The sequence below is a fragment of the Pseudonaja textilis genome, chromosome 17 (genome assembly GCF_049901715.1).
Source record: "Pseudonaja textilis isolate UNSWEBS1 chromosome 17, rPseTex1.2, whole genome shotgun sequence".
NCBI classification, from domain to species: domain Eukaryota; kingdom Metazoa; phylum Chordata; class Lepidosauria; order Squamata; family Elapidae; genus Pseudonaja; species Pseudonaja textilis.
Genome location: NC_142006.1, coordinates 1,602,104 through 1,618,158, shown reverse-complemented (window position 1 = coordinate 1,618,158; position 16,055 = coordinate 1,602,104). Strand labels below are relative to the sequence as shown.

Here is a 16,055-nt window from a genome sequence, read left to right as displayed (position 1 = left end):
TTGAAAACATTTATACAGCCGCCCATTTTCTAATCAACTCTGGGGCGGCTCCCAATCAAAATTTAAAAGTATATTAAGACCATAGAGATAATTGCGTTAGAACATTAAAAAGAACAAAGACTTGGCGCCAAGTCCATTTTTAAAAACATGTAATTACTCAACTTTATCCTGCTTCTTAGCTCCCATCAGAAGGCCCTGGAACGGAGGTCTCCAAGCTTGGCAACTTTAAGACTTGTGGACTTCAACTCCCAGAATTCTCCAGCCAGAAGAAGGGGCCAAGTTAGATGGGTGGTTCATCCCCCAAATTGGCCTGGCTTGGTCAGAACATAAGCAATGGTTGTGTAGAGCTTGGTTACAGATTTTAGTTTGTGTGGGTGTTCTGGGTGGGAACATGACAAAACCCATGGCAACCTGTGGCTTTCCATTGTGTCATTGTATTGTGTCATCAATTGCAGACTTGGTCTGTAGAAAGATCTAGGTGGGAATAGAAATAAGAATAGAACAGAATAGAATAGAATAGAACAAGGAAAGAATTAGAATAGAATAGAATAGAATAGAATAGAATAGAATAGAATAGAATAGAATAGAGAACAGAACAGAATTCTTTATTGGCCAAGTGGGATTGGACACACAAGGAATTTGTCTTGGTGCAAATGCTCTCAGTGTACATAAGAGAAAAGATCCATTCATCAAGAGTCAAGAATCATTAGGTACAAGACTTAATGATAGTATAGGGTACTAAATAAGCAATCAAATCATACTAGGAAACGAAATAAAACAATATAAGTTGTAAGATACAAGCAAGAAGATTATAGTCATAAGTAGAAAAGGAGATAGGTAATAGGAAGGATGAGAAGAATAGTAGTAATGCAGTTTTAGTAAATAGTTGGACAGTGTTGAGGGAATTATTTGTTTAGCAGAGTGATGGCGTTTGGGGAAAAACTCCTCTTGTGTCTAGATGTTCTGGTCTGCAATGCTCTATAGCGTCATTTTGAGGAAAGGAGTTGAAACAATTTTTGTCCAGGATGTGAGAGGTCTGTAAGTATTTTCACAGCCCTCTTTTTGGCTCATGCAGTATACAGGTCCTCGACGGAAGACAGGTTGGTAGCCATTGTTTTTTCCGTTGAAGTCTATGTCTGTCTTGTTTGGTTGCACAGCCAAACCAGACAGGTACAGAAGTGCAGGTGACCGATGGTGGCTGTTGTCATGACGGAATTCCTTTGCGTGGGTCCAGATGATGAAAATGGCATCAGGGAATCTCAAGCAAAGGAAAGGGATTCTGAGGATAAGAGTTGAATAATGCATCGTTCCAGGTGCTAAGAAGGTGTTGGCAGATCGAGCCATCCATGGGCCCGTGGTCAGGCCATTGACTTACAGATACATGTAACTGCCAGTGCTGAACTAATTTTGAAACTTTGCATAGTTTTATGCCAGTAGATGCTGTGTTGACATCACTGGTATCGTTCTTGACAGTTTGAAATCCATGCTTGTGTGGGATGTTGATATACAGCGATTCAACATCTGTGGGAACTCAAATGGGTTTGTTGGGGAGGTTGCCTGTGGGGTTCAGTTTCCTTAGCACCCCTTTAGGTGATATCTTGAAGGTAGCTGGGAGTGCTGTTGGCATAAGGCTGAGGCTAGTCATTATCACAAGAATGGAACGGGATAGAGACAATGGGACAGTCACATTTTTGTATTTTGGGATGTAGGTAGAAGATTCAGTCAGAGTTGAAGAAGCTTCTTGGATGAGAAGTGAAATGTCTTCAGAGAAAAAAACAGAAAGTCCAGTTGCCTCCTGAAAAAAGCACCTTTGGGACAACCATGACCTGGAGGATGGAGACTTTAAGCCATGGGTCTTCAAACTTGACAGCTTTAAGACTGGTGGACTTCAACTCCCAGAATTCCTTCTCCAGTCATGCTAGCTCAGGAATTCTGGGAGTTGAAATCCACAAGTCTTAAACTTGCCAGGTTTGAAAACCCTTGTGATAGATGATAGATAGATGATAGATAGATGATAGATAGATGAAAGATAGATGATAGATAGATGAAAGATAGATGATAGATAGATGATAGATAGATAGATAGATAAATAGATAGATAGATAGATAAATAGATAGATAGATAGATAGATAGATAGCTCAGGGGTCTTCAAGCTTGACAGCTTTAAAACTTGGTCCTCCAGTCATGCTAGCTCAGGAATTCTGAGTTGAAGTTGAAGTCCACAAATCTTAAACTTGCCATGTTTGAAGACCCTTGCTATACAATTTGGGATGAACATCCTTTGAATGGCGTAGGAGTAGGAAGGGATTTCCAGAGGGAAAAATTGCAGACTACAGGAACTATTAGTGCTACTCATGTGATTCCAAGGACACAGATAAACCTCCAAGTGCTTCAATGACCCTCTAAAAGGATGCAAATGACCAGCTTGTCTGCAAGGTGTATAAATCCTTCCATTCTCCACCATCCAGTCAGGGTTGAAGTAGCTTCTTAGATGAGAAGCGAAATGTCTTCAAAGAAAAACCAGAAAGTCCAATTGCCTCCTGAAAAAAAAAGGCACCTTTGGGACAATCTGTGCATTTGGTATTTCTGATCTAAGTGCAGGACCTTATTTTTCTTATCATTGGACTGGTAGAAGGTGCCCAATTGGGTCTACTTGGATGTTTCCAGGCAGGTGCCAACTTGGGAAATGATTTCAACGGTCACGCAGTTTGTTCATAGATACGTTGTGTGGGATCTGAAGATTGAAGTTGGCAGAATGTGAGTGTCAGCCTCCAAGAATCCTCCTTCTGCTTGTCTTTCTGGCTGCCATAGAAACGGGGGAAGGGAAGAATAATTGGACTTTGTGGGGGGAAGTGTGCTGGAGGCTTGAGATGGTGAAATGTAAAAGTTGGGATGTTTCCTTGACTATGCTTACTTGCTTACTACGCAGATGTAGCCCCTTATCTGCCTAAGCCAAGGTCAGCCATCTTGGCATACCAGATGTCTGTAACACCACCTGAAGATGCCTCTCATGACATTATACCAAGGGTCTTCAAACTTGGCAAATTTAAGACTTCTGCACTTCAACTCCCAGAATTCCTGAGGTAACATGACAGAAGGAGGAATTCTGGGAGTTGAAGTCCATCAGTCTTAAAGCTGTTAAGTTTGAAGACCCCTGCATTATACACATCTCAGATTGGATGGCCAGTTTGAACTATTGGGGGTGGGAACATTGGCATAACTTTACGTGATTTTTGCACCTATTGCCTCAGATCTTGTATTTCTTCTGCTGCTACCGCTTCAGTTTCCAGTAAAAGACCTTTTCTCTATAACAAGGGAGTCTAAGGTTTTGTTTCATGGGTTTTCACTGACATTGGGTTTGAGAGTTGTTTCTAAGCTTCCTTGTTATAATTCGCTTGATGAAAACTGCCCCTCCTTCCTTTGATATTATTGTTCTTAAGGCTTTGGACGGCATCGTGTTCTCCTCTGCTGAGATTGGCACACCCCGCAATCCTGATGGACACGTTTTCTTCTTTTCTTTGGCTGTAGAACTCCAGGAACTTTTTGTGGGGAAAGAAGCGATTGTCATAGAAAGAAGACTTAGATATCTCACTTAGTTGGATTGTGGTGTGGTAGCTTGACGGCACTGAGCCTTTAATGTGAATGCGATGCGTCATCATTGCTTGGTTAAAAACAGCCAGGTAATTGCTCTGGTATTGACTAAACTAGCCAGGCCCAGTTCCTGCAACCCTTCATCGTATGTTTTAGCCTCCAGTCCCCTCATCATCCTGGTTGCTCTTCTCTGCCCTCTTTCTAGAGTCTCAGCCTCTTTTTTATAGTGTGATGGCCAAAACCGGATGCCGCACTCTAGGTGCTCTGGAATTGGGGAGGGGGGCGGGACAAGAAAGGCAGCGACTTCCCTATTTCCTTATTTTAACCTGGATCAGTTTTCGCCAATGCAAAGTCCTTTGGCTTTGCTCTTTTGTAAAAGGGCTCAGTAAGTTTGGTCCCAAAAACTTAAACCCGGGGCCCTATCTAACATAATGAAATCCAATGTAGAGAAAAGTAAAGTCTTACACTTAGGCAAGAGAAACCACGAGTACACATATAGTACATGGGGTGAAACTAGGCTTAATAGCAGGAGGGATGCATGAGAGGGATCTTGGAGTCTTAATGGACAATTAAATATAAGCCACAATTTGCAGAGGCAGGCAAAAAAGCCAATGCAATCCTAAATACAATCAAGATCAAGGGAGTACTAATAATATTCTATAAAGCCTTAGTAAGACCACACCTAGAGTATTTCATCTAGTTTTGGCCACCATGCTATGAAAAACATGCTGAGACTCTAGAAAAAGTGCAGAGAAGAGCAACCAGGATGATTAGGTTAGTGGAGGCTAAAATATACAATGAACAGTTGCAGGAACTGGGCCTGGCTAGTCTAGGGAAAAGAAGGACCAAGGGAGACAGGAGAGCATCTTCCAAGATTTGAGGGGCTGCCACAGAGAGGAGGAGGGGGTCAAGCTACTTCCTAAAGCCCCCAAAGGCCAGACAAAGAACAATGGATGGAAACTGATCAAGGAGAGTTTCAACCTAGAAATAAGGAGGAATTTCCTGAAAGGAGTGCAATCAACCCATGGAACAGAAGTTGTGGGAGCTTCATCGCTGGACACTTTCAAGAAGAGACTGGACTACCACCGGTCAGAAATGGTGCAGGGGGTTGGACTAGATGACCTACAAGGTCCTTTCCAACTCTGTTGATCTATTAAATCTGTTTAAAACAAAATCTCCAGGCAGTTGCTGATATTAATAAAGGGGTATAGTTGTAGCTCAGGGTTGACATGAAGGGTCCTTGGTGCTCTCTTCCTTGCAGACAGTTTCATTCCCCAAACTTAAGGGAACCTCATCAATGCTAGCCTTGAGCCATGGTAGTGATGGGTGGGCGAGCGTGTGCTCCGTTTGCATGAGTGGCGTGTGCCTGCCTGTTGCACCAAGGGAGCTGCACGCACCCACACGTTTCCTTGTCACCCACATGGAACCAACCCCTCCCCCTCCACACTGGCCCACAAAGCCAAAAAGGTTGGGGAACTGCGGTCTAATTGTTTCTTGGCTTCAGCACCTTTAAGGTGGATGGACTTCAACTCCCAGAATACCCCAGCTGGGAGTTGAAGTTCACCTCTCTAAAATTGTTAAGGTTGAGAAACGTTGCTCTAGCATTTAGGGATCTGGATTTGGGGTTGTTGGTGGGGGTTTTTTTGGCATTGGTGGGTAGCTGTTCCTCCTGCTTTTGTGAGGGAGGGGCCCCTTTTGAAGATACCCCCAACAGAAGGGAATTGGACCTAGGTGCAGTTACCTTAGGCCAGACGAGAAATAATGGAAGGAAACTGAACAAGGAGAGAGATTCAACCTGGAAATAAGGAGAAACTTTCTGACAGTGAGAGAACAATCAACCCGTGGAACAGAAGTTGCCTTTGGAAGTTGTGGGAGCATCATCACTTGAGACTTTCAAGAAGAGATTGGACTGCCATTTGGTATCCAATGGTGTAGGATCTCCCACTTGGGCGGCAGCGGGGGGGGGGGGGGTGGACTAGATGACCTACAAGGTCCCTTCCAACTCTGATTTATCTGTTACCTGTTGGGTGCAAACTGCTTCTCAAAGACTGCAGGGCTCAAATGCGGATTAAGCCTTGGTTGTTTTCGGCCATTGTGACTTTATTTTTTAACCTCAGGAATTTTTAAAAAAGTTAATTATATTAAAAATTACAATAATAAAAGCTAATTCAAAGTTTTTTTTTTAAAAAAAATAAAAGAATACAAAAATAGGAAGTGCAGAAAACCCTTCAGAGCTTTAAGAAGCCTCTTTCGTAAATCCAATATGGGAAAATCCAGGTCAGTCTCCTGGTATGCAAATTTTTTTAAATCCCCTTTAATTATTAAGACGTCATCTGGTTTCTTCTGTAAGCGCATCATCTTTTACCACCTCTGTAGCCTTTCATTTTTTAAATCCACTGTCAGATGTGCCTCAAACGGATCCGGTAAAACTTGTTCCTCTTCCATAATATTTTTTAAACGCATCTCTCTAGAACAGACACTCTTAAAATAAACTTCCGTCCACTGCTCAAAAACATTCTTCAATATTACAAAACAGTTTGCTGAATTCTGTCTTTGTAAAGCAAATTAACCTTTCTTCCCTTTCAATTGTATACTTTAGTTCTTTCTGGTTCCCTCTTATGTCCAAGCGTCATCATTTAATCCTATCGGTTTTTTATTTTTCAAAAAAGAGAATTCGAGCCAAAAGCATTTTCCCATGGAAAGGATTGAATTTCTGTTTAGAAAAGGAAACATCCAAACCTATTTGCATTCCTTTGAAGGCGCTGACCCTGTTTTGAGTAAAAAGATGGCCGTTGCTTTGTCTCCCAGAACTTTGAATCAGTCGGAGAGCATTGCTTGTGGTTTCCTCATAAGGAGTAGCGTTCTGGAGCACTTGTGGGTGATCCTCAGGTCCAGAGAGGAATTACAAAGAGCCGATTTCCTGGCTGCCTCTTCTTTCCACTGTAGTGATCGACTTTTATGGAACCATCTACAGTTCACTTTCTTTCCTGAAGTCATGTGAACCAGGAAATCTCTTGCTGGTCACATCTACCCGACCCATCAGACTGGGGAGGCAGGGAAAGCTGCGAATCCCATCCCCGAGGGAGATACACCTGGTGAGACCCATAAGAAGGGCCTTCTCTGTGGTGGCTCCCTCTCTCTGGAACATCATTTCCCCAGATATCAGAATGGCCCCCACTCTGATTCTCTTCCGGAAGGCATTGAAGACCTGGTTCTGCCAGTGGGCCCGGGGAACCCAGAGCGGGATGAAGCCCAGTGGAACCTGCTGTTGCTGGGGTGGGAGGTGATTTTATTATTGTTCTGACCAAGACTTCCTGAGACCATAACTAAGCACACACTTAGTTAAAACAACTCTTGTTTTATTTCACCACTGGGAATTATGCTAATTCCCAGCCTGTACTGAGTCCCAAACAGTCCCTCGAGATAAGCACCCACTTTTCTCTCCTTTGAATGGCTGCCAACAACTAAAGTGTCAAATTAACTGTAAAAAACTCGACCGAAGAACAAAGTCCACACAGAGCTTCAAGGTTTAATCTGAACAGAGCGAACGACGTTGCTTCCTGCAAAGGTTTCTCTACCTTTGCACTTCCTTTATCCCTTAGGGGAGGGGCAATCACCTCCAAGGCTTACTCCCAAGTTGCCCCTTTTGTCTCAGCTGCTCTTGCCTTCTAGCAGCTCTGTGCATATGCGCACTGGGAACAGGCTCCCCTTGTTCCTCTGCCTCGCTGCTGCCAGACTCCAGAGGCTTCAGAGGTAGCACCCCACTCCCAAATAGTCCTGGCCCCATCTCTGCATCGGATGCAGGACCCTCGTCCGAGTCCTCCCCAGACTCCCAGACCTGTTCTTCCCCACTGTCCAATTCGGCTGCCCTCTGCACAGGCTGACGGTGCATCACGACAATTTTATTAATTTATTTGATTCTTCTTACTAGTTTTACTGTTTTAAATGTGGTTTTATACCTTGTACGCCGCCTGAAGTCACCATGGGTGAATAGGCAGCAACATGAATCCAGTAAATAAATAAATACATAAATAAAATAAAATCAATTGAGAAGAAAAAGTCCTTTGAAACAGCATCTTAGTGCAAAGACCCTCAAGCAGAGGATTTTGCAAAGTGCCTCTTCGTCTCTGGCAGAAAAGCAAGGCCTCCCCTTGGGCTCGTGAGCTAAAGAGATTTTCAAAGCTGCTCTTTCCATCCTTATCTTCTCTTCTGCTGAAGAGAAGAGAAGAGAAGAGAAGAGAAGAGAACTTCTCTTCTGAAAAAGAAAAGCCCTAGCCATTCATCCCAGGAATGGGTTGGACCTCTGGCCTCGACCTCTGTCCTAAGGGTTACTCACCGCTCTTGTTGCTCCCTACGTTGGAAGTGGACTCTGCCCCCATTTGCACGGAGGTGGGGGCAGCTGCAGAGAGCCAATCGGATCCCGATTCTCGGGGTGGTGTGCCACCTGCTCCTTCCCCTCCCTTGGGCAGTAGAGGCAGTGCGCTTTCCATCTTCTGGCACAGCACCACAGCTCTCGTCCGTCTGTTTTGCCCCTGCTAGCTCTTGCGGCCTTTTTTACCCCATCTGCCTTCATCCTCAACTTCAGATCTCAACAAATAAATGCTCTGTCCTACATATTGGCAAAAAAATAAATAAATCAGAAAATAAAATACAGGGTGAATAGTCAAGACCTTGTTGATGATCCAAACTCTGTCAAGGACCTTGGAGGACTCATCTCTAATGATCTAAGTGCTAGAACCCACTGTAACTACATAGCCAAAAAGGCGTTAAGAGTTGTTAACCTAATCCTACGTAGCTTCTTCTCTGGTAATATCACACTACTAACTAGAGCATACAAAACATTTGCTAGACCTATATTCGAATACAGCTCATCAGTCTGGAACCCACATTACATATCTGATACTAGCACAGTTGAGAAAATCAAGAAATATTTCACAAGAAGAGTTCTCCACTCCTCTACTCATTGCAGAATACCTTGTGCCACCAGACTCGAAATTCTAGACCTAGAAAACTAGAACTACGCCACCTTCGGTCCGATCTAAGTATAGCATATAAAATCATACATTGCAATGTCCTACCTGTCAATGAATACTTCAGCTTCAACCGTAACAATACAAGAGCAAACCATAGATACAAACTCAAGGTTAACAGCACCAAACTTGATTGCAAGAAATACGACTTCAGCAACAGAGGGGTCAATGTCTGGAATACTCTACCTGACTCTGTGGTTTCTTCCCCAAACCCCCCAAAATTTAACCTTAGACTGTCTACTATTGACCTCACCCCTTTCCTAAGAGGTCTGTAGGGGGTGTGCATAAGCGTACCAACGTGCCTACCGTCCCTGTCCTATTGTTTCTTTTATTTTTTATTTTTCTTATATGTATCCATGTATTCATAACTATGTTTTTACTTACACCTATTATCTTGTAAGCAATTGACAAAAATAAATAAATTAATAAATAAAAATAAAATAAAATAAAATAATAAAATTAAAATAAAATAAATAAAACTTGTAGTTCAGCAATGATCCCGCTTTCATTGAACAAAGGTTCAAAGTTACAGTTGGTGCTAAGAATAGGATCCTTTATTATTATTGTTTTTGAAATAGAGCAGAAAATAGAAAAGGATCTATAACCTGTAGTTACACTTGCAGCTGTCACATCACACCACAATGGTGTAATTATAAGTTGGGCACTTGGCAACCAGCTCGTGCTTTTGACAGGCTGCAACATCCTGTGGTCACCTTTTGTGAACCATTTTTGGGGTTCAAGTTCCGACAAGAAACAGTGATGAGGGAAGATGGATTTCTTTAACAACCTCGTGATTTACTTTACCACGAAGTTTGTCCTAAAATTGAGTCTGACTCGACTTAACAAGTGTTACAGTGGAAATTCCAGTCGCAATTGGAATGATAAGTCAAGGACTAATTGGCATCTCTCGGTGGTTTTTAGCCCTGCCAAGACAGTGTTGGGGCTGCGGTTTTCACCCATGTGGGCCAAGGCTGGGAGTTCTAGGTGTGGTCGTTTCTCTAGGAAATGTGGGCTGTTGCAAACCAGGAGTGGAAGTTTCAGATGGAAGGGAAACGGGGAGAGAGAGAGACACATACACTCAAAGAGAGAGTGACAGAGACACACACAGAGAGGGACACTCACAGAGACGGAGGGAGAACGGGGAGAGAGAGAGAGAGAGAGAGAGCACGCTTTGAGGTCAAGACAAGAGTGACATGCTGCCTCCGTCAGTCACTCCGAAGGCAGCTGAGGGACTTTGCCCAGCCACGGTTGAAAGAGCTGAGTCATTTTCATGGATAGTGTACCTTCCCGCCTCATCCAGAAAGCCGTTGATGGAGGTGACTGGGAGAGCGGAGAAGAGAGGAACTTGTTTTTCCAGCTGGGAGGCTGAAAGCAGGAAAATTCATGCAGCTCCTAGCCCTCCTTAACATCTCACCAAAAGAGGTTTTGCTGTTTTAAGAAGCCAGAATTTCGGGTTTAATGAGCGAAGAAAATACCTGTTGCATGCAGGAGAGTGGAGAGAGAGTTGTGGGGGGGAGAGAAACGTGGCTTTGGTTCTGGAACAGCTTCAAGTCATCTTCGACGCGAAGTTTCACCTCTGTGGAGGGCCGGTTGTCTCATCACACACTTTTGTCTGTTTTTTTTAAAAAATTATTAGGTTAATTAAAAATGTGGTTCGCACCTTCAAGTACTTCTACGGCCTGAGGTTTGAAGTGAAGGGTCTGGAGCACTTCGGGATAGAAGGTCCCTGTGTCATCATTTCAAACCACCAGAGCATCCTGGACATGATCGGTACGGATCTGGTCTCCATGGGTCACAGCGGGAGGAGGTATTCTTGTCCTTGGCCTGCCCAGCCTCTGAAAAGGGGCCCGGCACAAAGAATTGTGTGGGAATGGGACGATTTGTCATGGCCGATTCCTTGCGGCCAACTCACCGCAGCCGCCCTCACTATGGGCAACTTGGCGCAGGAGAATTTAACAATTCTATTTAATTATTTAAAACAAACACAATTATTTCAAGTTTTGCCATTCACATTTCATTCTGTCCCTCATTTTGCATCCTTTCTTTAATACCAATAGCACTTAGACTTATATATACTGCTTCACAGTGCTTTTACAGCCCCCTCTAAGCGGTTTACAGAGTCAGCCTATCCCGCCCCCCAACAATCTGGCTCCTCATTTTACCGACCTCGGAAGGACGGAAGGCTGAGTCGACTTTGAGCCTGGTGAGATTCGAACTGCCCAATTGCAGGCAGCCGGCAGTCAGCAGAAGTAACCTGCAGTACTGCACTCGAACCACTGCGCCACCACAGCTCATTAATGACTCTATTCCACCATTTCTTTAATATTAGTCTAACTGTTGCCCTGCAGTGAGTTGTCTTGTGGCAAGATGGCGGGTGCCAAGTTGGTTGTGGCAAATTGCCACAGACCCAAGAATTGTATGGGTTTAATGCACATGTTATGTTGCAATTCAGATTGATTGCTCACGCCTATACTCAAGAATTTAGCCAACTAACCATCAGCACTAAATTGGTTCTAGGGAAGGTCAACGGAATTCACTGGAAATGGACTTGGATTGTTTCAGCGATGTAAGCACTCCAGACTAATTCCTCACTTGACGCTGCCTCTTCTGTTCCTGCAGTGGCAGATAGACCACAAGGGGCCATTCCCATTTCATGGCCTTTGCTTGAGCTTTTAGGGAAGGGGAGAAGCCACTGAAACCAGGGTCTTCACACCCAGCCCTGGTTTTCTTAAATCAAGATTAGCTTAATCGAGATAGAACATCACATGTGTAGCCAGGTTTGCTAAAAACCTAAGTGTCAGGATTCTGGCACTTACCTCAATTAAATCATGAGTCTTGAGCCAAACTTCCAAAACTTTAAAGGATTTATTCAGAGTTAACATGTCTGGCACTGCCTGGGTGTAGCCGGCTCTGAGACACATAATCCATTGTCACCCTTGACCCTGGTCTTCCCCCACCCCTCTGGGTGTATCATAATTCATATTCTCCAATGAGACACATCCATAGCCAAGTGTCATCAGTCATGTTCTCCAGTTAGATATTTGCGTGGCAGAAACTTCAGTCACCTAGTTACTATCTTTGAAAAACTATTTATGGAATGCACTTTCGATTTCCAAGCTGCCACACTGCTCTTTCAAGCCCCTTTCCCCTCTCCCTTTCTGTTGGCAAACTCTAAAAAGGCCATAAAAATATTTTATGAGTTGACATTAAGAGGTATATTTTGCACAGTATACCAAACTTGGTTAGAATAAACCTGTCTGGCTACCTGCCTCTCTTCCGTTCATTGACTCATTATGCAACTCATGTATATTTGGAAGAATAATAGTAATATTTATACTTCGTTGCACATAAGCCATCCAGATACTTAGACTGGATTTTGCATTATTATTATTTACAAAAACAAAGAAGAAAAACAGACACAGCTCTTTTACTAACATCTCATGTTTGCTGTAAAATGTCCTAATAACAAGGGTTTACACCCACATATTAAAATCCCTTATATTAGTTTGAAGATCTAAATATGGAAAAATTAATTGTTAAAAATTAAGTCATTATGGTTAATACCTATGACCACTATGACTCAGGTTTTAAATTAGAAGCTGGGATAAAAGTCAATGTCTGCCTGATTAAAAAAAAATAAGCCACAGTATTATAATCATATGTTAGAAAGAATCTTTGGATGTGGTAGGAACCCATTTTTAATATTATAATCCAGAAATGGTTTCCAATGAATTCCAGATTGGTGTTTCAGATAAGAAAGTACGTTTCTCATGGGAAAAATATGCCATTTTCTGTGAAAGGGACAGGAAATTCTCATCAGAAACGAAGAATCCTTGCCGGTTTTGTACCCTATGTAGACAATTTACCAGTGTTTAATTGATAATAATAGTTGGTTAAATTTAGACTTGTCAGGCCTAAGAAATCAGGAAATTCAAAAGGACTACAGGTGTACTGCAAAATTATTTATAATAGATAGAAGATTTATAATTCAGTACATTGATTTAATCACTTGTGAGATACATATAGATAGATAGAAATATAGATATAGATAATAGATATAGATAATAGAGATAGAGATAGATGGAGATGATAGAGATAATAGAGATAGATAGATAATAGAAATAGACAGAGATAGAGATAGTGATAGAGATAAAGGATAGAGATAAAGAAAGATAATAGAAATAGATGATAGAGATAAAAGAGATAGATAATAGAGGTAGAGATAGATAGATAATAGATAGATAGATAGATAGATAGATAGATAGATAGATGGCAGGCAGGCTTGAAAGGGTGTTGGGCTCCTTCATGGCCCAGCTGTAGGCTATGACCCACGTAAATGGGTTATTAGCCAGACTAGATGCATGATGCGAATGGGTGGGAATCTCTTTCCTGATTCAATGGGGGGTGGGCTTCCTGGTTGGTCCAGCCTGCTGTCTCACCACAGCCCAGCCTTTGAGACCCGTCCCTCCCAGCGCCAAGCTGAGAGGCTCTTAATTTCTCCAGAGACCATGAAATCTTGACTGAGGTTTCAACGCTAACCGAATAAGGGTTGCGTCAACGTCGTTTCCATGTTTACCTGCCCCAAACAGCCCTTGGGTTCCTCGGCCCAAATAGGATGTTCCTCTGGGTCTCTGCCAGTCACGGTCGGTAAAGATGGGGAGAGGGGCACTTGGTGGGCTCTCCCAATCTCAGAGGCAGCTTTTCAACGTGTCTTCCTCCTGTTTTTTTTTTGTCCTTCGCAGGGCTGATGGAAATCCTTCCGGAGCGCTGCGTCCAGATTGCCAAGAGGGAGCTGCTCTACACGGGGCCAGTGGGATTGGTCATCTACCTGGGTGGGATCATCTTCATCAACCGGAAGAGAACTGGCACCGCCAAGTCCGTGATGTCCGGAGTCGGCCAGACCATGACCAATGAGAACGTGAGTGCGGGGACACGGGTGGGGATTCAAATTTCTTAACAACCGGTTCTGTGAGCGTAGCCTAGTTTATGGGTGTGGCTTGGTGATCATGTGACAGGGTGGGCATGGTGTGTATGTAAATATTATAAATATTTATTTAAATATTGAATTTTTTTTATTAAAAAAGAGCATTTTTTACCCAAAAATCAGGCAAAGCAGGCAGGCAGATTGAGTTGCTCACAGAATCACAGATTCATTCAGAGATCTACCTTTCTGCCATCTGCTACCTGAGTCCGCACTGAAAAATAGAAGCTTCAGTCCTAAGGAAGGTTCAGCTCTGCTTTTGGATTAGAACCAGTCCGACCAGGTAGAATCCCACCCCTGTGTTGGTGGACGAGTGTGGTCAGCTGCCACCCCTGGCTTGGTCCCTCTGGAATCAGATTTTGGCCACTCAGCTTGTATGCTAGATGAGGCAAAACGGGGCTGGGTGTCAATTTTGGTGAGAACTGAGCCTTTGTGTTGACATATCATTTGTGAAGCCACCATTGCTTTATGGGTAGTCCTCGGCTTATGGCAGTTTATTTAGTGACCGTTTTGAAGTTAACCCACCACCGTTGAAAAAAGTGACTTATAGCAATAGCACTTAGCACTTAGATTTATATACAGTGCTTTACAGCCCACTCTAAGTGGTTTACAGAGTCAGTCTGTCGCCCCGAACAATTTGAGTTCTCATTTTACCAACTTCGAAAGGATGGAAGGCGGAGTCAACCTTGAGCCACTGAGATTTGAACAGTGTGTTTTGGCAGCCAAAGAAGCCAGTGCAATCCTAAGTTGCATTAACAGAGGGATGCAATCAAGATTAAGGGAGATACTACTATCACTCTACAAAGCCTTAGTAAGGCCACACCTAGAGTCCTGCGTCCAGTTTTGGTCACCACACTATAAAAAAGTGGTTGAGACTCTAGAAAAAGTGCAGAGAAGAGCAACCTGGATGATGAGGGGACTGAAGGCTAAAACATACGAATGAATAGTTGCAGGAACTGGGAATGGCTAGTCCAGGGAAGAGGAGGACCAGGGGAGACAGGAGAGCAGCCTTCCAATATTTGAGGGGCTGCCCCAGAGGAGGGGGAGTCAAGCTATTTTCCAAGGCACCCAAGGAAGAATGGATGGAAACTGATTGAGGAGAGATTCAATCTAAAAATAAGGAGGAATTTCCTGACAGTGAGAAAAATCTACCCATGGAACAGAAGTTGCCTTCAGAGGTTGTGGAAACTTCATCCCTGGAGGCTTTCAAGAAGAGACTGGACTGCCATCTATCAGAAATGGTGTAGGGTTGCCTGCTTGGGCAGGGGGCTAGACTAGATGACCTACAAGGTCCCTTCCAACTCTGTCATTTGGTTATTCTGACTTAGCATTGTGAAGGCATCTCAAAAGGATCTCCTACTGGGATTTTCACTAAGAACCTCAGGAATCCAGTCATTGCTTTGTCCCAATAAGGCTCTAGGATTCTAAGTTGGAGAATTAAATATGTCTCAGCTGAAGCAGCCAGATGTGCCACCTTGTCTAGACAGGCCTGGTTGAGTGAATTGTTGCCTTCTGAAGGGGTGGCTGGACGTGCTCCTCCCCTACCCAAAAGTAAAGCAAGAAAATTAAAAGACGGAGACCTGACAAGATCCTTTGGCGAGATCATATGGGATTTATTTTATCAATGGTTGGAAAACAACTATGGAAGTTGGAAATTAAAGAAGAGACTAGCACAAAATAGTAAACATGTGGTAAGAATTAAAAATGTTAAGATGGGGAATGTTAAAAGAATTAGATATATGATGTAGATTAGTATTAAGTAAGAATAGAGTATTAAAGTTAAGCAACGAATATGTATAAACTATAATGGTTATTGCACAAGGCATCTATGCCCACACGCTGTTCAAATGAAAGATGGAATGTTTGTATAAATAAATAATATATATGTATGAATGTATGTATGTATGTATGTATGTATGCATATATGTATATATATGTTTTTTTATATATATATATATATATGTATGTATGTATGTATGTATGTATGTATATGTATATGTATATGTATATGTATATGTATATGTATATGTATATGTATATGTATATATATATATATATGAAGATCCTTTGGCAAGATCCATATGCATTTTAAGCCCTAGAGCGGCCGTAGGAGTGACTGATGAAATCATAAAAGCTCTCTCTTCTTTGCAAAGTGTGCATTTTTTAACCTCTTAATTATTTGCACTTATTTGCAAAGCAAGTGGAACTTCCAAGGCCATGTTGGTAAGACTCTCATCTTACCTATTTTAATCCGGTTCATACAGCCTGGGTCTTTGGATACCGAAACAACATTTGAGACCCAATCGTCCTGCAATTTATACACACAGTTTCCTTGCACACACAGTGTCAGATCCGTGTATCTGTCATTTCTTCAATGGAAGAAGAAAAGAAGGGGGGGGGGCGTTTCACCCCGCGGATGGAACAGCTGTCCTGCCCCAGAAGGAGAAAAAGGC

At 42.8% G+C, this 16,055-nt stretch overlaps 1 protein-coding gene across 1 annotated transcript in view; it reads left to right on the top strand.

The window, feature by feature from the left end:
- AGPAT2 (1-acylglycerol-3-phosphate O-acyltransferase 2) overlaps positions 1-16,055 on the top strand; it is a 41,915-nt gene that overhangs the window by 12,145 nt on the left and 13,715 nt on the right. Inside the window, exons 2-3 of the mRNA XM_026719142.2 lie at positions 10,258-10,391; positions 13,364-13,539. Coding sequence (XP_026574927.2) covers positions 10,258-10,391; positions 13,364-13,539 — 310 coding nt within the window. The remainder of the gene's footprint in view (positions 1-10,257; positions 10,392-13,363; positions 13,540-16,055) is intronic.